General features: G+C 56.9%; 1 protein-coding gene across 2 annotated transcripts in view; it reads left to right on the top strand.

Annotated features, from left to right (window-relative positions):
* Positions 1 to 21,111, top strand: part of Ttbk1 (tau tubulin kinase 1) — a 42,498-nt gene that overhangs the window by 8,409 nt on the left and 12,978 nt on the right. The window contains exons 6-14 of one of the 2 annotated variants that reach the window (XM_055612979.1): positions 524 to 628; positions 879 to 944; positions 1,349 to 1,441; positions 1,522 to 1,647; positions 4,178 to 4,332; positions 7,045 to 7,276; positions 7,440 to 7,618; positions 10,139 to 10,700; positions 16,089 to 17,989. In XM_055612979.1, coding sequence (XP_055468954.1) covers positions 524 to 628; positions 879 to 944; positions 1,349 to 1,441; positions 1,522 to 1,647; positions 4,178 to 4,332; positions 7,045 to 7,276; positions 7,440 to 7,618; positions 10,139 to 10,700; positions 16,089 to 16,397 — 1,827 coding nt within the window. In that variant the 3' untranslated portion in view covers positions 16,398 to 17,989. Of the gene's footprint in view, positions 1 to 523; positions 629 to 878; positions 945 to 1,348; positions 1,442 to 1,521; positions 1,648 to 4,177; positions 4,333 to 7,044; positions 7,277 to 7,439; positions 7,619 to 10,138; positions 10,701 to 16,088; positions 17,990 to 21,111 lie in introns of those variants that run through there. The other variant, XM_055612972.1, reaches the window with a different exon arrangement.

The raw sequence follows: 21,111 nt of genomic DNA, 5'->3' as shown, positions 1-21,111 counted from the left end.
TGTGAGTTCAAGGCCCGCCTGGTCCACATTGAGTGAATTCCAGGATAGCAGGGCTACACAGAGAAACTCTGTCTCGCAGCACCAAAAAAGAAAGAGAGAAAGAATGAATGAGTGAGTGAATGAACAAACAAACAAATAAATGGGTAATAAGAGAAGGCTGGGAAGGCTGAGTGAACGTTCCAAGGGCACACAGCAAGAGGAATGCAGGGCAGCTGATTCTGAGCTGGGCAGCTGTACCAAACCCCGCTGCCCGCCAGAGGGCTGAGGAGTTAGAGCAGGATTGACCAGAGAGACCAACGCTTGTTCTTTCCGATTCCGTGATCCCTCAACCTTTGACCCCTCCTTTCCGTCTCTCTAACTTGAGAATAGTCACACCCGCTCTGTTGCCAAGATGCCCCAGTCAGCCCTTCTCGAGTGAATGTGGGTGGGCATAAGAGTCCACAGGCTGGGGGTCCTTCAGCACGGGCGTGGCAGTGGGCCTTGGGGAGCTGGACCTCGGCTCACAGCTGCTGTCTTCCCACAGTCCAACTTTGCCATGGGCCGGCTGCCGTCCACCTACCGGAAGTGCTACATGTTGGACTTCGGGCTGGCCCGGCAGTACACGAACACCACGGGGGACGTCCGGCCTGTGAGTCCCACCAGGCGTCAGGATGGGGGGAGGCTCTCACCACTCTCTGGTGAGAGAGCCTCCACCACTGGGCTGTTCTCCTTGTAGCTGTCTAAGCAGGCTTGGTTTACTCTTCAGTGTGGGTACAGCCAGCCCTGGGGTAACAGCCTGGCCCGCTCTCCCGCCTGGGCTCCTGGGTATCAGGATGAGATGGGCAGTTAGGTGGTGGTAGTGTCGCCAGTGTGGCTGAGGTGTGGTCTCTTCTCGGCAGCCTCGGAATGTGGCCGGGTTCCGGGGGACCGTCCGCTACGCCTCGGTCAATGCCCACAAGAACCGGGTGAGTGAGCGGCATAGCTTGGGCTGAGGGCTGTGGGCGGAAGGACAGAGCTTGGCGTGAAGTGGGCTGGGACGTGAAGGTGGGGAGAAAAGAACGGGGCATCCGGCTGCAGTCAGTCACCAAGGAAGCCTAGAGTTGGAGAAGGCCTGCTGGTGGCTGCCGTTGGTATCCTTCTCCTCTGGGCCTTCAGCATCTCTCTTCCCATTGAAAATCCCCAATGGAGGGACAAAACATAGTCAGAACTTTTCCCTGTGGTGTTCTGTGTATACTGAGGTACAGGGCGGGGCCGCAGTCTCAGAGAGATCCCAGTATCGGGATCAGGCCTCTCTGACATGTCACCCAGGAAAGGCTTCGCCACCCGTCCCTGGGGGAGGACTCCGGGTGACTGTCCCCTTACCTCCCAGGAGATGGGCCGCCATGATGACCTGTGGTCCCTCTTCTACATGCTGGTGGAGTTTGCGGTGGGCCAGCTGCCCTGGAGGAAGATCAAGGACAAGGTGAGGCCGCCACAGCTGGGCGGAAGGGGCAGAGGGTGGGGCAGCCGGGGCTCTATCTCCTGTGCCCTCTCGACCTCCAGGAGCAGGTGGGCATGATCAAGGAGAAGTACGAACACCGGGTGCTGCTGAAGCACATGCCGTCGGGATTCCACCTCTTCCTGGACCACATCGCCAGCCTCGACTACTTCACCAAGCCTGACTACCAGGTGCGACCCTAGCCCGCGGCACCGCTGGCACCGCTGGGAGGCTGCTGGCCCTCCAGCAGGGCCTGCCCCCAGCAGTCTGGCATACCTCAAGGTTGCCCTGCCGTTGGTCTGGTAACTCTACCAGACTGTTCTTGCCCTGGCGAACTGCAGTCACGGCTCAGATTTCTCAAGATCTGACCCTCCTCGGGGCCAGTGCTGTTCTTCGGTCACTGCAATCATGCTTCAAAATAGGGGCCTGGGCCAGGGCACGGTCATGCACACTTTTAATCCTAACACTTGGGGTTGGGGGTCGGGGGACAGGCAGATGTCCCTGTGGGTTTGAGGACAGCCCAATGTCTGCTCTATACAGAATTCTAGGCTGGCTGAGGCTATGTAGTAAGAGCCTGTCCCCCAAAAGGAGCCTTTAAGGACCGTGAGATAACTGGGGTAGGGCGAGGGTGGAGTACATCTTTGATTGCAGCACTCAGGAGTCAGAGGCAGGTGGATCTCTGTGTGTTCCAAGCCAGCTGGTCTACAAAGTGAATTCCAGGACAGCCAAGGGTAAACAGAGAAACCGCTTCTCAAACAAACAAACAACAACAGCAAAAAAGGACTGAAGGCCCGTGATCTATTTGACAGAAAAAGCCTGCAGGAAGTAAACTGGGATGATTGCTGTTGATTCATATTTGGGAAACTGAGGTTAGACATCATGGCGAAGAGCAGGGCTGGGCTCAGAGACAGCCGGGCATTGCTTAGTGATGAGGTATGGACTGAGAAATGTCACTGTAATGACCATTGCAGAGTTTACTTCCTGAACCTGGACAGGCCCCCCCCCCCCTCCTGTACCCTGTCCTACAGTGTGGCAGGACATAATGACTCCAACAAGAGGCGCAGTAAACATGAGACTCCCAAGCCTCTCCTGGCCTCACAGCATGCTGTAGCAAATTATAATTTCTTTTCTGTTGGTTTTGAGACAGGCTCTGCTGTAGAGCAGCTGTTTTCACACTCACTATTTAGCTGAAGATAACCTTGAACTTCTGATCCTCCTGCCTCCACCTCCCAACTGGAACTATAAACATGTGTCCACAGTGTTGCCCTGGGCCTGAGGTTCAACCCACAGCTTCCTGTGCGCTGGGGGAGCAAGCCTTCTACTAACTGAGCCACATGGCCAACCTCAATCAACCTTGTGTGTGTGTGTGTTCTAAAACAGTGATTTAAAAAATAGCATTGTCCCATTGGGTGGTGCAGTCACAGGGGGTGTGGGGCAGAGGCAGGAGGATCATGAATTGAAGTTAGTCTGGGTTACATAGAGAGATCCTGTCTCAACAACAACAACACTCAGGGCTGCAGAAATCCCTCAGTGGTCAACAGCACACGCTGGCTGCACTTGCAGAGGACCTGAGTTCAGTTCCCGGCACCCCTGTCGGGTTTCCCAACCACGAGCAACCCTAGCTCCAGGGGATCTAACACCCTCTTCAGGCTCCCCACAGGCACCTGCGCTCATGTGTATACCCACCCCCCACAAACACTTATTTTTAAAAAGTAAAATAAACACACCCACACAAAATCACAGTATTACGTTCTGCACGTTAATTGTGTGTGCCACATTCTCTGTGTGACTGAGGATGCCAGCATCGACACCCAGAGTAATGTCGTACTGCTGTGACACGGCCAGGTGGTAGGAATTTTCCAGCCACCTCATGCCCCCACCCACATATGAAGGACCACTTAGCCGACTCCAGGTCTAATGGGCTCCCCACGGCTCCGTGAGCACGCCTCCTGGGACATTCTGTTTGGAGAATGGAGAGACATGTCATCGGTGCTTGCCAGGAAGCCACTCTGCAGTGTCAGTCACACAACAGACCTTGAAGCGAGTGTGTCCTCCTGTCAGCAGAGTGCCTACCCTGGGCTCTGAAGAGAGCCAGCCCAGTCCTGAATGGCCTGGGCTGCTCAGAGGTTTTGTAGGCACGAGATACCTCTCGAAGCGTCCATTCCAGTAGCTGTTGGAGCTGAGACCCCACTCCTGGTCCTGGCTCAGCCTCAGGGAGTCCCGTGGTCCACACAGTTATGATCACCTACATGGGGACCCTGTGATGGCCGCTAGAGGTGTAGGACTGGCATGGAAGTGATGCCCAGTGGTGAGAGGGAAGCTGTATGGGCGAGCCAGTCGGGTGTCAGGAAAGGAGAGTGGGAGAGGCACCCCACCCGAGGCGGTGGTCTGAGAAGCATCATTAGACCAGGAGGCGACCCCAGTGGCTTAGGGCCGCCCACTGGTGTGCCTGTGGAGATGATAGAAATGGCAGAAGGGGCAGGTCTCAGAGGACCAGTATCCATCTGGCAGGGCTTAATCCGAGGTGACCATTTGCATGCTGCTTTGTGTTATGTCTTCATTTAAAAGCAATGTGTGCTTCCCCCTCCGATGGCCCCTCTAGGCCCACCCCTGCCCTGGGAGTCCCCATTTTCCCCCACTGCGTTCCCAGCTGTTTGTCCCCCCACCTGGCTAGCCCTGGGATCACCTCTCTGTCCTCTTGCTGCCCCCCGTCCCCTGCAGTTGATCATGTCGGTGTTTGAGAACAGCATGAAGGAGCGAGGCATTGCTGAGAATGAGGCCTTTGACTGGGAGAAGGCAGGCACCGATGCCCTCCTGTCCACGAGCACCTCCACCCCACCCCAACAGAACACCCGGCAGACAGCAGCCATGTTTGGGTGAGTCTGAGCAGGGGCAGCATGGTGGGTGGGCTGGCCAGTGACCTTCACCTGGGGCTGTCGCCAGTCCTCTCCTCCTACTTGGACACACCTGGCGGTGTCTCCTGCTCTCCGTGCTGGAAAGCAGAGTCCTGGATTTTTGAGATATTTTATCACAGCTCTGCCCTGGATCGGAGCATGGAATGGGCATCTTCTTCATTTAGAGCTTCATTTGTCATTGTAAGTAGCATGCCTCACACCATCAAAACACCATGAGGTTATTTAACAGGACCTCAGCTGATGCTGGGATATTTACGGTCATGTGGCCAGTAATTTCAGAATCATGTGAGCTCCAGAGAGGCATCCCTGAGAGGACCCTGACTGAGAAGGGTCTGCGCCTATATTAGTCAGGGTTTCCTAGAGGAACAGAACTTATAGAATGAATATATTTCTTTGAATGGCTCATAGGCTGTGATCCAGCTAGTCCAGCAATGGCCATCTGTCAACACAAGGTCCAAGAATTAGTAGTAGCTCAGTCCCTGAGGCTGGATGTCTCTACTGGTCTTCAGTGTACACTGGAATCCTGAGGAAGATGGCTCTACTGCCAGAAAAAGAATGGACTTGCTCGAGGGCAAGCTTCCTTCTTCCAAGTCCTTTATATAGGCTGCCAGGAGAAGGTGTGGCCCAGATTAAAGGTGATTGATCCAGACTTCAAAAGATCTGGATTAATCTGGAACTTCCCACCTCAAAACTACAGATTACAAGTGGGTCTTCTCACTTCAAATGATTTAGTTATGGGGAAAAATCCTCACAGGTGTACCTAGCCATTTGGGTTTCAGTTAATTCCAAATGTAGTCAACCAAGATTCCAGATGTTGACAACCAAGAGTAGCCATCATCACCCAATCCTGGCCATCTTTGAGAGAGAGATGCCACAGAAATTGCTGGCATACTGTGGCGGGCCAGTTTTGTGATGGCGTTGCTCAGGGAAGTCGGGCAGGATGGTATGTATCTATAATTCCAGCATCCGGGAAGATGAGGCAGGAGGATCTTGAGTTTGAGACTAGCTTGGGCTACCTAGGGAGACCTCGTTTTAAAAACAGGAAGGAGCCAAGAATGGTGGCACACTCTAGTAATCCCAGCACTCAGGGAGGCAGCGGCAGGTGGATCTCTGTGAGTTTGAGGCCAGCCTCGTTTACAAAGTGAGTCCAGGACAGCCAAGGCTACAAAGAGAAACCTTGACTTGAAAAACCAACCAACCAACCAAACAAACAAACAAAAAACAGAAAGGAGCCAGGCGGTGGTGGTGGTGGCACACACGCCTTTAATCCCAACACTCAGGAGGCAGAGGCAAGTAGATTTCTTGGTTCGAGGCCAGCCTGGCCTTCAGAGTGAGTTTCAGGACAGACAGGGCTACACAGAGAAACAAAAAAAGAAAGAAGGAATGAAAGAAGGAAGGGAGAGGGAAGAAGGGAGGGAGGGGCTGAGTGATGGGTCAGTAGATGAGGCACTTGCTGTCCCAGCCTGAGGACCTGAGTGTGGGTCCCCGGAGCCCGGGTGTGCCTCTTTAACCTCTGTGTTTCTATGGTAAGCCGGGAGGCAGAGAAACAAACCCCCTGGAGGCTTGCCGGGCAGCTGGCCTGATTCACAGAACCTTACCTGGAGCCTGGGGCTTTTCACTGAGAGACCTTGTCTCAAAAAACACAGGGAGGGCTACCTGTGGTGGCACACCCTCTTGGTCCCTGTATTCAGGAACTGGAGGCAAGCAGATCTCTGGGAGTTTGAGGCCAGCCTGGTCTACATAGCAAGTTCCAGACCAGCCGGATTACATAGTGAAATCCTCTCTCTCAAAAACAAAAACAAAAACAAAAACAAGCAAATGAACATAAACAGAAAATAAGGCGAAGAACCATAGAGGAAGAGCCCTGCCCCCCATCCACCTCTACCTCCACATGCATGCACACAGGTGGACGTGCGAGCACACACACACACACACACACACACACACACACACACATCTCAAGATGGAAGGACAGCCATCAGCTGAGGTTGTCATCTGAGCTCCACGTGTGTACTGTGTCATGTACACACTCACAAAGATAAAAAACAGACTAAACAAACAAACAAAAAAATTAATTAAGGAGCCAAAAGTTGGGGTCGGAGGATGTCTCAGCAGGTAAGAACACTGGCTGCTCTCACGAGGGGCCTGGGCTCAATTCCCAGCACCCACATGGTGGCTCACAGTTGTCTGCAACTCCAGACCTAGGGGATCTGATGCCCTCTTCTGGCGTTTTCGCGCACCAGGTATGCACCTGGTACACCTGCGTACTTGCAGGCAAAACTCTCATTCACATACAATAAAAATAAATAAATCTCTCTTTAAGAGGCTTCTATAAAAGGAGAACAGGAGTCTTTTCAGACTTGTTCGGGGGTTTGAAGGAAGCCAGACACTGACAGTGCACTGCAGCAAAGGCCTGGAAACCCACAGATCTCTGGAAAAAGTGGGGCTCGGTAGGGGGGTGCCGGCCCCTGCCGGTCACTTTTCATAGCCCCTGCCACCTTGAGGATGGTCTAGTGTCAGAGGCCTTGTGGGCCGGGGATGGTAACAGGCCCTCTCTGTGTCCGCTCTGGAGGGGGTCCTCAGGGCCTGTGCGGGCAGAGGGTAAAGGAGAAAGGGGTGGGGGGGAAGGGCGTCCCCGCAAGCTTTACCCACGTCTCTCCCTGGCCTCCGCAGAGTGGTCAACGTGACGCCGGTGCCCGGGGACCTGCTGCGTGAGAACACTGAGGACGTACTACAGGGAGAGCACCTGAGCGACCAGGAGAACGCACCCCCCGTCCTGCCCGGGAGGCCTCCGGATGGATTGGGCCCTAGTCCGCACCTGGTCCCTCACCCCGGGGGGCCTGAGGCCGAAGTGTGGGAGGAGACAGATGTCAACCGCAACAAACTGCGCATCAACATCGGCAAAGTAATTGCACCCAGGCGGAAGGGGGGGCGGCGGCCCCCCCCCCCCCCCCACCTGGGTCTGCAGCGCTTGGCCCCGCCCACCCCACAGCAACCCTGCCCTGGGGCTTCCTCACCCCCTACAGCCAGCTCTTCAACCCCACCTCACAGCACCCCCTTCTCTACAGACCCCCTGTGTGGAGGAAGAGCAGAGTCGAGGAGTAGGGGTCCCCAGCTCCCCGGTGCGTGCCCCCGCAGACTCCCCAACTACTCCAGTACGGTCCCTACGCTACCGGAGGGTCAACAGCCCAGAGTCGGAGAGGCTGTCTACAGCGGCTGATGGCCGGGTAGAGCTGCATGAGAGGAGGTGAGTTCGGAGCCGGGGATTCGGGGAGACGTGTCCAAGGCCCTCCCGTCCCACCTGCCTTCATCAGCATGGCCGCTCTGTGAAAGGTCACATGGGAGGCACAAATTAGAGGAAACCTGGAATGTAGAGTGAGGCATGGGCTACACAGATTGGAGTCTGTTGGAGGCCCACGGTGGGGCATCCAGCCAGAGTGGAAAGAATGGGAACAGGCCAGTTTCTGGACCTAGACCTGGTCCCAGCTAACTCTTTCATAGAAAACAATTCACAAAGGCCGGGAGATCAGCAGAGGTGGGCTTCTTTTGGCCTGCAGGCGGAAAGCCCCTGGGTTCAGTGAACTGCCAATGGCAGGCCAGGCCAGGATTTGGTGGCCTGAGGGATAGGAATTGAGAGCTGGTTCCTCCCAGCAGGAACGTTCGGGGTGAGAGAAAGGGCTAGAGAGAGAGAGGGCTGAAGGAATTGGCCTTTGGGAAGTGGGAAGAGGCTAAAGTTGGCCGTAGGTGGGTGTGGCCAAGTGGGTGCTATACCTGAGTGGGTAGGGCACCAGGTACGGGAGGATGGGGGGATTGGAATGTCCCTGACTTTGCCTAGCTTCCAAGGATCTTTGCTCCATAGTCGACCAGGTCCTTTGCTGCACTAGGAAAGAGAGGAGGCTTTTTCTTGGCCCTGCGGGAAGAGGGCATCCTTTCTGATACTCACTAATGACCTACATCAGCCATGGCCCCTCCCCTGGACTCTGCCCTAAACCAATCCCAGATGGAACATGGTGCCGGTTTGGGGCGTAGACAAACCCAAGGCAGGTCTGGGTCCCTGAGTGTGTGACAGAGCTCACTTACCTGGGTTGGCCTGCCAGGCCCCTGAGACCTCATGATCACCCATGGGAGCGTGGAGTCCCTTGGTACAGGGGGCTCTGGACACAGGAAGGGATGTGAGTGTGGACAAGAGGGCCAAGTGTCCTGAGCAGGACAGCTCTGAAGAGCCACCGCTTAGAAGGAGCATGGAGCACGTAGGTTTGGGTCCCGGGAAGCACAGCTTCAGGAGTGGCAGGAAGGGACTGAAGGGAGTTTCTGCTACAGAAAGCTCAGATGTCGCAGTCAGGGAAGGGACAGGGAGGCACTTGGTGGCACTCGGGGCACAGAGAAGTATGGAGCAGACGAGGTGGGGGTGGCCCGGTCCTGTCACATGCAGGAACAGGCCTGCGCACTCTTCACCTCCTGTTTTGTTACCTTCCGTCCTTTATGTCCATCAGAACAAACTGTGCTCTCGGGAGTCCAAGACAGCCTCTGTCAATGGTGTTTTATTTTAAGCCTAACTAATGGATTGATACAAATATGCTGTAGAATGGGATTCGGCAGTTCCCATGAACTGCCATGAATGAGGCTGGGCAGGGTGTTTCGAGAAAGGCTGACAGGAAGTTCTGCCCTGCACATCTGCCCTCTGCAGCTGGGTCACTCACTGAACACCAATCAGGGCCTGCCCAGTGTGAGTGGGTTACAGATCCAAGGTGAGCTAGGCCTGGTGGTTTTCCTGGGGTTCAAGCCAAATGTCTTCCTTATGTAGCATCTTCCTTTCACACACACACACACACACACACACACACACACACACACACACACACTACCCCATTGTACAAGAAGCACGCTCACTTTGGGGCTGGTGTCATGCCAAGCAGAGATGTTCTGGTGTCATGTGAGAGTCCCAGGCACAGTTCCAGGTGGGAACAGGAGATGCCCCAGGCAGGATCTGTGCCTCTGTGGTCAAAGGTTAAAGGAACCCAGGCCCTGCTTGGCAGAGGTTGCAGTCTGTCTGTAAGGGAGACTGATACCCCAGCAGATCTGAGACGCGTGGTGTGGTTGGGGCTCAGGGTGCCTTGTCCGGAGGGGAAAGTAACTGTCCGTGCAGGAAGGGGAGGACTCGCTACAGGAAGTGCGTCAGAGTGGAGGTCAGAGAGCAGAGGACAGGGGCACAGGCTGTGGGGGTGAGGGTGGACAGCACAAGAAAAGCGAGTGGCTCTGGAATGGACCTGCTTAGGGAAAGGGCCACACGGCTGGGTTGAGGGGCCCTGGGTACAGCCTAAGGAGCGAAGACTTCTTAGGCTTGCGGTGGGGGACTGACAAGGCCCTGCCTGCTTGGGGTTATAGAGCACCAGCTGGGCAGGACTGGAGGGTGTCTGTGGTGGAGCTAGAAGCCATCTGTAAACTCAAGAGCCAGCTGGTGCCTTTGCCCTGGATGCAGCAGGAGGGAGCCCCAAATGGCGTGTGAGTACCTGACGAGCGTTAGAAGGACGAGAATCCCTGGGGTAGGCCAGAGGGGAGGGACACGTTCATTTTCTGCACGCTCTTGTTCCTCTCGTTCCTGGAATATGGTAAGCATTAAGGACCATTTGTTGAGGGAATGCACGGTAGGTGGATAGGATAGATAAGTGAAGGTTTCTAGAAAGGGATGCTCACTGCCCTGCCCCTGGCTTGATGTCCTTGGGGCTTCAGAGGTTGGCACTGAGCTCCACGTGGGTGGCTTTTGCAGGTCGAGGATGGATCTGCCTGGCTCACCCTCCCGCCAGGCCTGCTCCTCACAGCCAGCTCAGATGTTGTCAGTGGACACAGGCCATGTTGACAGGCAGGCGAGTGGCCGCATGGATGTATCTGCCTCGGTGGAGCAGGAGGCCTTGAGCAACGCCTTCCGCTCCGTGCCGCTGGCTGAGGAGGAAGACTTTGACAGCAAGGAATGGGTCATTATCGACAAGGAGACCGAGCTCAAGGACTTCCCTCCTGGGGCTGAGCCTAGCACGTCAGGCACCACGGATGAAGAGCCTGAGGAGCTGCGGCCTTTGCCTGAGGAGGGCGAGGAAAGGAGGCGCCTGGGGACAGAGCCCGCTGTCAGGCCCCGTGGACGGGGCATGCAGACGCTGGCAGAGGAGGATCTGCGGCAGATGCTGCCTCAGCCGGCACCACCTCAGCTGAGCCAGGCTGATGGCCGGTCAGAGACATCACAGCCACCCACACCTGGCAGCCCTTCCCACTCGCCCCTGCACTCGGGACCCCGCCCTCGACGGAGAGAGTCGGACCCCACGGGCCCTCAGAGACAGGTAAGACCGGGCTTTATGCTTCCCTATCCTGAGACCCCTAGCGTTCTGCAAGATGGCCTGGTGTATTCCAGAGGCCTTCCTGGCCTAAGAACCCAGCAGTGACAGGGCCATGGTGCAGACAGGCAGCTGTAAGAGCACCCACACATGTGTGGGGACAGATGAGGCCTGACGTTTGGGTTAAGTCTTGTGTTGTGAGCGGTATGGCTAGGTGACAAAAGCAGGAGAAAGGCCTTTTGGGTCTGGGGACAGTGTGTACAAAGGCCGGCCCTGGTGATCTTCAGAACAGTGTTTAATAAGAAGATGAGCCTGTGAAGGCAGGTCCGGGGCTGTCACAGAAGCCCCGGGACCACACTGAAGGGTTGGGGCTTGAAGGCTTAGTAACCCACCGAAGGCTTTTAAGTAGGAGCATGGCGCAATGGTGGCTTCTGAGACCTCTGAGCGATCCCTGGGGCTGCTTTGTAGAACATCAATTGAAAGGGTAAAAACTGAGAAGAAGGTGGCCAGAAATCAGGCAGTAGCAGGAGGACCCTGATGGCCTGGGCCAGGAAGTAGAGTGTGACATGGGACGAGGTAGATGGAGGACAGAAGGGCTGTGATGGGCAGGTTGGGGGCACGGCAGTATATCACTAGATGCCCGGGGCTCTGGATGGCAGCTGAGTGGCTTTGCAGGCTGGTGCGTGGGTTCACACAGGACACAATGACCTCCTGATATCTGAAGGATGACTATGTCGGGTTACCTGTTGCTCAGGAGAAGGGAGCTCCTCTGAACTCATAGGAACCGTGGGAGTGGGTGATGTCACCCAAGAGAACCATGCAGGGCGGGGAGGCTCAAGAGCCGGGGCAGAAGCTAAGAAATGCTCACGCACAGAGGGGTGAAAAAATGGAGCCTTTAGGCATGACCCAAGAGGGATCAGAACATGGCAGAAGCCTGAGGAGAGAGAGGAGAAAAACCAGGGAAGGCGGCACTGATTGGGCAGCCGCCTCCATTCCTGGTCAGGGAAGGCTCTGGAGAGGAAAGAGTGCCAAGTTCCACACAAAACTAGGCATGTTGGTGCACACTCCTGTAATTCTAGTACTTGGGAGATAGGGGCAGGCGGACCGTAAGTTCAAGGTCATCCTCAGCTGCTTAGTGAGTAGACAAGGACAGGCATGTTGGAGGCCTGCCTGGCTTCAGTGGTGTGGCCACCTCCTCTTCCTCCTCCCTCTTTGTGTTTGAAGGCAGGGTCCCACTGTGTGGCCCAGGCTGGTTTCTAACCCTTTTGACTCAGACATCAGAGCACATGAGATTACAGGCCCACACCACTCTACCTAGTTTAGAAGAGCCGACGTTTGTATCAAGATCCAAGAGCAGACTGCTAAAGCAGCGAAGCGGGGAGATAAAGGCTGCTGGGGAAATGCTGCTCTGAGGCTCTGAAGCAGGTCTCGTGGTGGTGGTGGTGGCAGTGTGTGTGTGTGTGAGAGAGAGTATATGTAAGAGTGTGTGAGTGAGCGTGTGTGTGCTTCCTGGTAAGGACAACCCCATCAGGATAGGTGTGTAGGCCACTGCTGTGGCCAGGCTTCTCTATGTGGGATGCCAGCTGAGCACTGACTGGGAAGCGAACATCACCTCTTGCGTTGTGTGCTGAATTGAGTCTGGAAGGGGCTCCGGGCCTGCGCTTGTTCCACTTGGCGGCCTCAGGTTGGGGCTCTGTGTGGGTCTAGGAGCCAGCTCCGCCACTCCTCGGACTGGGAGGCCTGGCCTGGGATGACATGGGAGCCTCAACAGGGCCGCTGTGGGGCGCAGTGTGGTGGGCCTTGTGCGTGTCCTTTCTAAAACTGCCGCTGTGATCCACAGTCCGGGAGAATACCTACGTGGCCTCGCCTTGTACCCTGGAAATAGTAGTGGCAAACTGGAGGTGGCGAGTCCCCACGCAGAGAGGCCCTAGCTGGCCTGGGGTAGGGGCTTCTCTCCGGCAGGGTGTGGGCTACAGCCAGGTCAGTGTTCCCACAAATGGCTCTGGGGAGGCCAGGTGCGGACAAGGCCTCGGGATTTCTCTCTCCCCGTGCCCTCATCAGCCCGACGCGTTTGTCACCGGCCAGGTGGCAGCGATACCAGGGGGACAGGCACAGTGGCTGGGACCCCAGGAAATACGGAGCAGGGAGAAGGACACGGACAGTGACCCAGGTGGAGAGAAACACAGATGGAAGTCGGCTGTTGTTCTGCGTGTCCCTGGCCACCGTGGGCCAGCCACCGTCTCCTCCTGGGTCTCAGAACAAGAGAGCCAGGTTCCATCTCAGGTCGCTCTCGATTACAGCCTCACGCATGTGTCCTATGTGCCGGGCGAACACTGGGGACCTCCTTCAGCACCAGGGACAGGCCTATTGTGTGCCAGTGGCGTATGACACGGGCAGGGAAGTGAGTTGTGTCTGGAGGGTGAGAGGGAAAGTTTGCCAGCCTCAGTTTCCCCGCACTGCACAGAACCGAGGTCGCTTAACATTCTGCGATGACGTGTGTGCCTTTCCGAGCCCAATGATCTTGAGTGTGCATTGATGTGTGGATGTGGACACATGCGCGCCCGCCATAACACCTGTGTGGGGTGCGGAGCAGGTCTGGGCACTTGTGAGAGAAGCAGAACAGGAAGGACAACGGGAGAACAAACTGGTGGCTACCAGCATGGGACACGGGAAGATACATGTGCAGATTCATGTGAACAGTCTGTGTAGCAACACTAATCCAAGGCGGGGGTGGGGAGAAGGAACAGCCTCAAAGCAGTAACCTAAAATTAAGAAACCAACTTTCAGGCTGGAGCCTCCAAGGGGTAGAGCTGGGCCTTGACACCAGGCAGGTGGGGCAGGGTCTCTGCTGGGAACCACGGGTCTAAGGCATGGCTGTTGAAGACACAGGGTAGCAGGTCAGTCCGCGCAGGCTCAAGAGTGCCTGCGGCATTCCAGTGTGTGTGTACGAACGCACAGGCCTGGGCACACCAGCTGGCTGGCCCCAACTGGCAGATGTGCCAGCCAGTGTGGCAGTGTGCATAGTGGCCTTTGGGTGCCTGTGGGTGAAACAGACAGGACAGGACATGTTCCACGCGTGTTTCAGGACATGAGCACGAGGCCAGACCTCTGTTCTCCGAGGCAGAGGGGGCAAACTGAACTGGCTGTGTTCACTTCATTGCTGGAGCTGGCCCGGGGCTAGGCAGGGGCTGCCCGCTTTGCGGCACCTTGCAATAAGCCTGTGAGACTCTTCCTCACTCCTGAATGACTAGAAAGGACACCCCCCCCCCCACACACACACACTCTTTACCACCTTTCTTTGAGGAATCCCTCCTAGACCCGGTGTTACAGGCTGAGTCTTATGTGTGAACAGCTGTGGAGGCAGGAGGTGTGGACAGCGGGTTGTTCCTTGGTGTGCACAGTGTGGATATGTGGATACTGGGCTCCCTCCTCAGGGGGTGGCGCAGGTGCAAATTAACAGGAGCCAAGGCAGCAGCTGAGCTTGGGCAGGGGAATACAGGTGGAGCGTGTGGCTCAGTGGCTGCTGCAGCCCTCGCTGTCTGTCCGAGGCCAATAGCACAACGGGTTAGCATTCCTTAAACACGTGGACATTTGCTGGAAAGCCAGCAAACACTGCCTCGCTTCCAGCTGGACAGTGTGCTGGGCCTAGCAGATAAGGACGAGCAAGGCCTCATTGTGGTCCTCAGGTCAGAGCTTGAGTAGTCAAGAGGAGTGGACTGGGCCTGGGAGGTTGGCACCTACCACTGAGGCCAGCAGAGAATGAGGACTCTAGGGAGTCATTCGTGGGGGAAGCTGGGATGTCCTGGCAAAGGTGACTTCATACTGGGACAAGTGGGTCACAGGTGCGGCCTGGCCTGGAGGGGCGGAACACACTGGGATCCAGTTTCAGTTGCTAAGACGGCTTTGATGGAGAGCAGACCGATTGGGGTGCTGAATTCAAGGCCCCCACAGGTGCTATGAGAGGGGTCTTTGGGCACCTGGATCCCTCCCTGAGTGCCTTAGTCCCCTAACCCTCAGTGCGAACAGACCTAACTAGGAAATAAGGAGCCCAAACTTGGCCCCCAAAGAAACTGACAGAGGCAGCTAATTGGGATGTGGCGGGCAGACAAAGATGTTAGAATGTCTTCCCTGCCGACACCAGCAAGGCATGCTGGGAGCTGGGTGGCTCCAGTCCCTTTCCTCCTTCATTCCCCCAGAGCTGGCCCAGCCAGTGTCAGTGCCACACTGTCTAAACTGGCCTCCGCCCCAGGGAGAGCTGGGGATGGGCAAAGTCCTTCCCGTGTGATTGGGAAGAGTTCCCTGTCCCCTCTGGGGACAAGAGGGCACAAAGACAGCATTCTTATGGCCACTGCCAGCTTTGTGGCTACCGTCCCTTCCCCTCCTTGCCCAGCAGCCCTCTAGGCCTGTCCTCATTCTGAAGAGGAGCTGTTAAAAAGGCTCCAGAACACATAGCCCCTCACTGCTCCAGGGGCCCTGCATATCTAGGCCTCCACCCTAAGAGGTGGAGGGCCACTTTTACCCCGTTTTACAGGGGTAGAACTTGAGGCACAGAGAGGTCAAGGTTAGCCCGCAGTAAAGGGTGGAGATGGATTAAAGCATCGTTGGGCAGAGGTTAGGATGATGCCAGTGCGGGTAAGGCAGGCAGGAGGATTGGTGAGAGTTAGAGGCCAGCCTGGGCTACGCTAGCAAGTTTTAGGACAGTGTGGACTCCGCAGTGAGACCCTTTCTCAACAAAACCAAGCCAAAAAGCTCTCCTGCTCAAGGGCCAGCACACTGCCCTGGGCCCTATCCCCGGACCTGAAAAGCAAATGAACAAATAGACAACACTCTCTTGACCTGTTGCAAATATAACAACCCAACTATTACTGTCCCTGCCACCCTGACGCCTCTAGGAAGGAAGCTGGGTGTGCCAAGGAGGGAGGAGCACAGTGCCTTGGATCTCAGGAGGAGGGCTGGGGTCGCAGCCCATCCTCGAAGCACCTAACGCTTACAAAACGATCTGAGGGAGCCTGAAGTGTGTCTGGGTTAGTAAGGGGCCCGCACTTGGCTAGGAGTGGCGAGCCAGGGGCCTTCCTGACAGGAAGGCTGCAGCCCAGAGGGAGCCCTGCGGCTAGAGGGGGCTAAGCTCGGAAGGCTTCCCTGAGGAGGTGAGTGACCAAGGTCTCTCGCCCAGAGACCGTGCTGTGAGAGGAGGAGGCAGGCAGGGGCTGGCGGTTCCGAGGCCGGACCCCCGGGGCGGGGGCAGCCTGCAGCCCCCTCCTCCCCGCGCCATCCGCCCCCCTGCCAGGGACGCCGGCGCCGCGGGGGGCTGTGAGCGGTGGGTGGCCCCCGAGAAGAGCTGTCCAAGTCTGTGCCTGACGCCTCTCTTTCCTCCACTCTCTTGGTCTCTTTCAGTTGGAGGAGGACAGACTCTCGGGGCACTCCCTCCCGCGGTACAGCCCCCTGCGACGACTGGCGTCCTCCGTGTTCTCCTCCTCCACGCTGGAGACGGAGCACTACCCTCACCCCGGCGGCGGCGGCTCCTCGGGCTCCTCCGGCTCCCTCATTCAGCGCAGCCGCTCGGCCGAGAGCAGCCCGGTGCGCGCGCCCCACCGGCGCCACGCGCCCCTGGCCGCCGGCAACCACAGACTCGTGCCCTCGGTGCTCCGCATCTCGCGGTCCCAGCTGCAGCAGGTGTGGGCACGGTTCACCCACAAGACCTAGGCTGGGCTCCCCCCCCCCTCCTGGAGGGGGCAGGTGGGGGGGGGCGCCGGGGAGCAGACAGAGACCGTGGTGGTTCCTTCCCCAGGACGCAATAATCACAGGCCACGCAGCCCATCCCACCCACGTGCAATACGCCCCCCTAGAAGGTTGGCCCGAGATACTGTAAACTCCCCCACCCTGCCAGAGGCTCTGTTCTCAGGGGCTCTGTCTCGGGTGGGCTCCTTTGCTAGGGGCCGGCCAAACTGGTGCAGGGAGGGGTGGTGCGCTCGTGCAGCTTGGACGGGCAGGGGCCCTGAGCTGGAGCTACGGAGGCCCGGAATCCAGGGGAAACCATGGTGTTGGGGAGCTGAGGGGTTCTGGGGTAGCCTGGCCGTGGGGTGAGGTTCTGTGGACTCTGGGATGTCTTGGCCGGGTCTGGGTGTCTTCCACCCGCGAAGGGTTGGGTTGGGTGGGCGACTTGGCCCTTCTCAGCAGGTGTGCGTCTGTTTGTCTGTCTGGGCTGGGTAGGAACGTGAGGGAGGCTGGTCAGACTTGGGTGTGATGGGAGGGTGGGCGGCCCTGTGGCCGACTGAACATTTCACCACCACCGGAGTCGGAGTTCCTTTCCGGCCACGTGATAACCCTGCAGGCACAGGCACCATCCACTGTCACCCACACCATCCCCAAGACCCCTACATGTCACTCACTGAGAGGCTTGACTGCCTGGCCCCGCCTTCAGGGGCAGGGACTGGAGGGAGGGGTTCTCCGGGACCCAGCTTGCCGGCAATATGGAGAATGTGGTAAAGGATCCTGGGCACAGGACAAGTTCCTGACAGTCTGCCACTCTCGGGAGACTCCTCCTGGGTGTGGTGCAGGCAGAGCCCACGGTAGGCAGAGCAGAAGAGGATCCGGAGGGCAGAAACCTGCCCTTCCCCTCTGCCCACCTCAGCTCCCCAGACTGTCTCGGCAGGGACCCCGCCTTTTCCTCCCTTCATTCCTGCCCAGCCAGCCAGCATGGGCAGCCTGGAGAGCGGTGGCGAGGAGGCCGCTCGTGCCTGACTGGGGATCTGGGGATCGGAGGGGCTAGAGTTTGCAGAGCGTGCGTTTTGGTGAGTTTGGGGGCATCCGTGTAGCCGTGTGAGTGTGCGCGTGCTTACCTATGACCGCACACGGCAGGGCTGGCGGGATGGGTGCTTGGGCTTGTTGTGCACAATTCCAGAGAACGCCATTTACACAGACCCCAGGATGACCAGCACCTACTGAGGCCACACGGTGCTGCAGCTGTGCTTGTGTGTGTGTGCGTGAGTGCGTGAGTGTGCGTGTGTATGTGTGTGTGTTTGAGCACCTGGTAGTTTCCTAGGTCCCTAATCTCGCTGTATTCTTCTCTTTATGCATTCCCCCCCCCCAGACCTCTGTTACCTCCCAAACCTGTGACCCATCAGCTTCCCCCAACTATCCCTGATTTTAGGTCTTAAGGCCCCTGGACCAATATGGGGGTGCTTATAGCTAATGGGCATTGCCCAGGAGCCAAGCTCTCCGCATATGCACCCGGCCAACATTCTGCATTCAGTTCCTCCAGTCACCACTTCGCTAAAACTTTTTTTTTTTTTTTTTTTTTTTTTTTTTTTTTTTAACACTAACGACTGGGCTAAGAGCATCTTTTCCACGTAGCAACCAAAGGCAGACCCCTGTTCTACTCCAATGCCCTTCTCGAGCCTGGCTGCTTGCTTTTGACTGTCCTCAGTCCCGGGGCTCTCTGGCCCTCGGGGATGTTCTGGATGGCTCTGCCTGCCGCCTAGGCAGGAGTGGGGGAGGGGCCCAGGGAGACTTCTTGAGAAGGAACCGAAACACAAAGCACAAAAGTAGGGGTTGGGGGTACACAGCAGCCCCTCTCCGCTCCCAGCACCACCCCCTCCCCTACCTTCTGCTCTCCACCCCCATGCAACATGGGACAAGTCAGAAGCACTGGGATTCCGTGGAACCAAGTACTCTTGCTATCTGGCATTCCTCTCCAGAGAGTTCCAGCACATTGCTGAGCGAGTCCCCCCCCTTAGTGGCCAGAGTTACTCCCCGCCCCCCCGAAAGTATTCTGAGATCCTCAAGTGCCTTAAGGCCTATCAAAGATAATGGCACTGGCTTGAGCCTCAGTTTTAGCATTCTATACACGTCACTGTTTCCCAAGCTTTTAGGGAGGGGGGTTTGCACCCCCACCTCTCATTCACAAAGGACAACACCCGTGGGAAGGTGGGAGTCCTTTCAGGCAAGGTCACCATTCAAAACATCTGGCCCTCCCGAAGTCATCCTTTGGCCTCTTTGGGGCGGGGGGGGGGGGGGGGGGGGGGAGGTTCCGTGTGCCCGCGGGGGATCCAGACAGACAGGGCTGTGTCGTGTCGTAGGGGTGGGGCCACTTTTGCAAACTGCTCCAGTCTCCACCACGGTCATGGGGGACTGGGGTGGAGTCCTGGCTCCCACGTGTGGTAGGGCCCTTCCTCTGTAGACCTTCCCAGAGTGTGTGTGCGGGGGGGGGGGGGGGGGGGGGGGCGGCACACTGCTTCTCTGGAGTCAGCTCTGCCAGTGGGCCGCACGCCGAAGCGTGGTGGTTTTTTTTTTACTTGGTATTCACCCTTTGAACAGTGGTGTCTTCAGATAGTCTGTACTTTATCTCGTCATTGGCACGTAGTGCTTCCTCCGTGCCAGGCCATGATCTGAGCACTTGACAAAATTAACTCACTTTGAACCCCACACTAACCTATGAGATGGATCCTGATGCTACTGCACTTAATGGATTAATCAGATATTCCCTTTACAGGAAGATAAATTAACAGAAAAGCCACCCGATGCTGAGTAACTGAGGTCCTGCTCCGCAGGAGTCTAAATGTTTTGGTCTGGGTGTAATTTTTCTGCTGGTCCTCTTGTGGAAGAGAGGGTTTTCTCCATCCTTCTTCTCAGTCCCACCTTGTCGGGATTGTATCCAGAAAGAAGGCACCCCCCAGCACTGGCTGGACTCTGTCCCATGACCACTCCCTTGATCTACACGGCCCCATGCACCCCACGGCAGCACTGAAGACCCAGAAACTAAGATGGCAGGCACTTGGACCCCTGGCTTTGGTCCCATTGGAGGGGTCCTAGGGCTCAGGAATTACTTGCTGAGCACTGACAGGGAGCTTTGTGAGCATGTCACCAATCCACTCAGGAAGTGAAACAGACAGAATTTATTGCAAGGGAAACCCCCATTCCAGTCACTTGCCATAGCTCAGCCAATTGTTGCTACTGTCTTCCAGTTTGTATGTGAACGCTCTGAATTTTTAATTGTTGGACGGACACACACACACAGAGAGACCCGATAGTTTCTGGGATAAGCCAGTGGACTAACCCTGAAGACCCCTCCTCGCTGTCCAGGGCTGCAGCTACAAAGCAAGGCCATTCTTCAGCAGGCAAGCCAGGCAGCCATTCAGAACGCCAGCTTCGAGTGTCGCTTGGTGGTGGTGCGTGCGCTTGTGTGTGTATATGTGTGTGTGTGACAGCGTGCATGTTGCCGTGGTGAGCCCGGTGTCTGGAGCCATTGGACTTTTTCATTGTGAGTAGGACTGCCTGACAGGGCCAGTATCTTCTTAGCGGGTGAGGGTGTGTCCAGAGGATTCTAGGTCAGTGAAAAATGCTGTATTAAATTCTTCATAATTAATATACCCTCCGCACACTCAAGGCAACTTGGGTCATAGCAATAACCACTGAGCACTCGTCCCAACCACTAACTCTGAGCCCAATAATCTCTCTCCGAATTTCCAGTTTGAGGGGAAATAGACCCAGCCCTTCCCAGTGGGTTTTAGGGTGGTACCTCTGAGCCAGGCTGGTCCCAGCACCCTCCTTCCTACCTCTGTCCTCTGCCTTGCCTTGGTCTCTTTTTCTGGGGCAGGGTGGTGCTGTCTGTTCAGGCGGGGGGGGGGGGGGGGGGCTGGGCCACTGAGGAGGAGAGCAGGAACTGTGTCAGTGTTAATGGGTGGTTTGGGGAAGGCCGTGGTTCCTGTTGGAGGTCGGGGTGTTCGACCGGGGTGGGGACACGGATGATGTATTCGCTGCTGTCCTTGAGTTGATGTGGCGACTGGGGACGCAGGTCTAGCCGTCTAAGGGTAATCTCTGCCGTACCCCATTCTCCGCTTAGAGATGGGACAGACACTCCCAGCCAGAGAGGAAGGAGCCTGCCCACCCCCTAGCGTCTGACATTTCGTCCCTTCTCCCTAAGGGAGAGGCTCCGAGGCTGAGGACCATCTCCCTCAGATAACCCCCCCCCACTCGGTGGACCTCCCACCCTGGGAGGCCCCTGAGCCCACTCAAGAAGAGGTGGGGAAGGCGCTGGGAAACCTTCCTTAGCCCTCTCCTTGCCCTGGGTTTTCCTGTCACTCCACTTGCCCTCGGGACCCTGTACAGGCTGAAGGTTGGCGGGAGGGGGGAAATGACCACCCACGCACAAGCTCGCGCACACCCCACAGCCTCGCGCACACCTCACCCGCTCTCCGGACAGCAGACCTAGCAGCCCCCGACCCGGCGCGCACCCGAGACCCCGTCGCAGGTTTCTGACTGTAAGGACCTCCGTCGCCCACTCCAACTCTGTCCCGCCCCGGGGCCCGTCCTCACCCCACCGAGCCCCCCTGCAGCCGTCACACCAGGAATGTACGTTCGGTCTTTTTAATCAGCTGCTAGTTGGCGTGTCCCTGGCACCGCCGGCCTCGGAGCCCCC

This window comes from Psammomys obesus, unplaced genomic scaffold, assembly GCF_907164565.1.
Source record: "Psammomys obesus unplaced genomic scaffold, mPsaObe1.curated_primary_1811, whole genome shotgun sequence".
In the NCBI taxonomy this organism is placed as follows: domain Eukaryota; kingdom Metazoa; phylum Chordata; class Mammalia; order Rodentia; family Muridae; genus Psammomys; species Psammomys obesus.
Note: the sequence above shows the minus strand (reverse complement) of the source record. Positions and strands in the feature narration are given on the sequence as shown.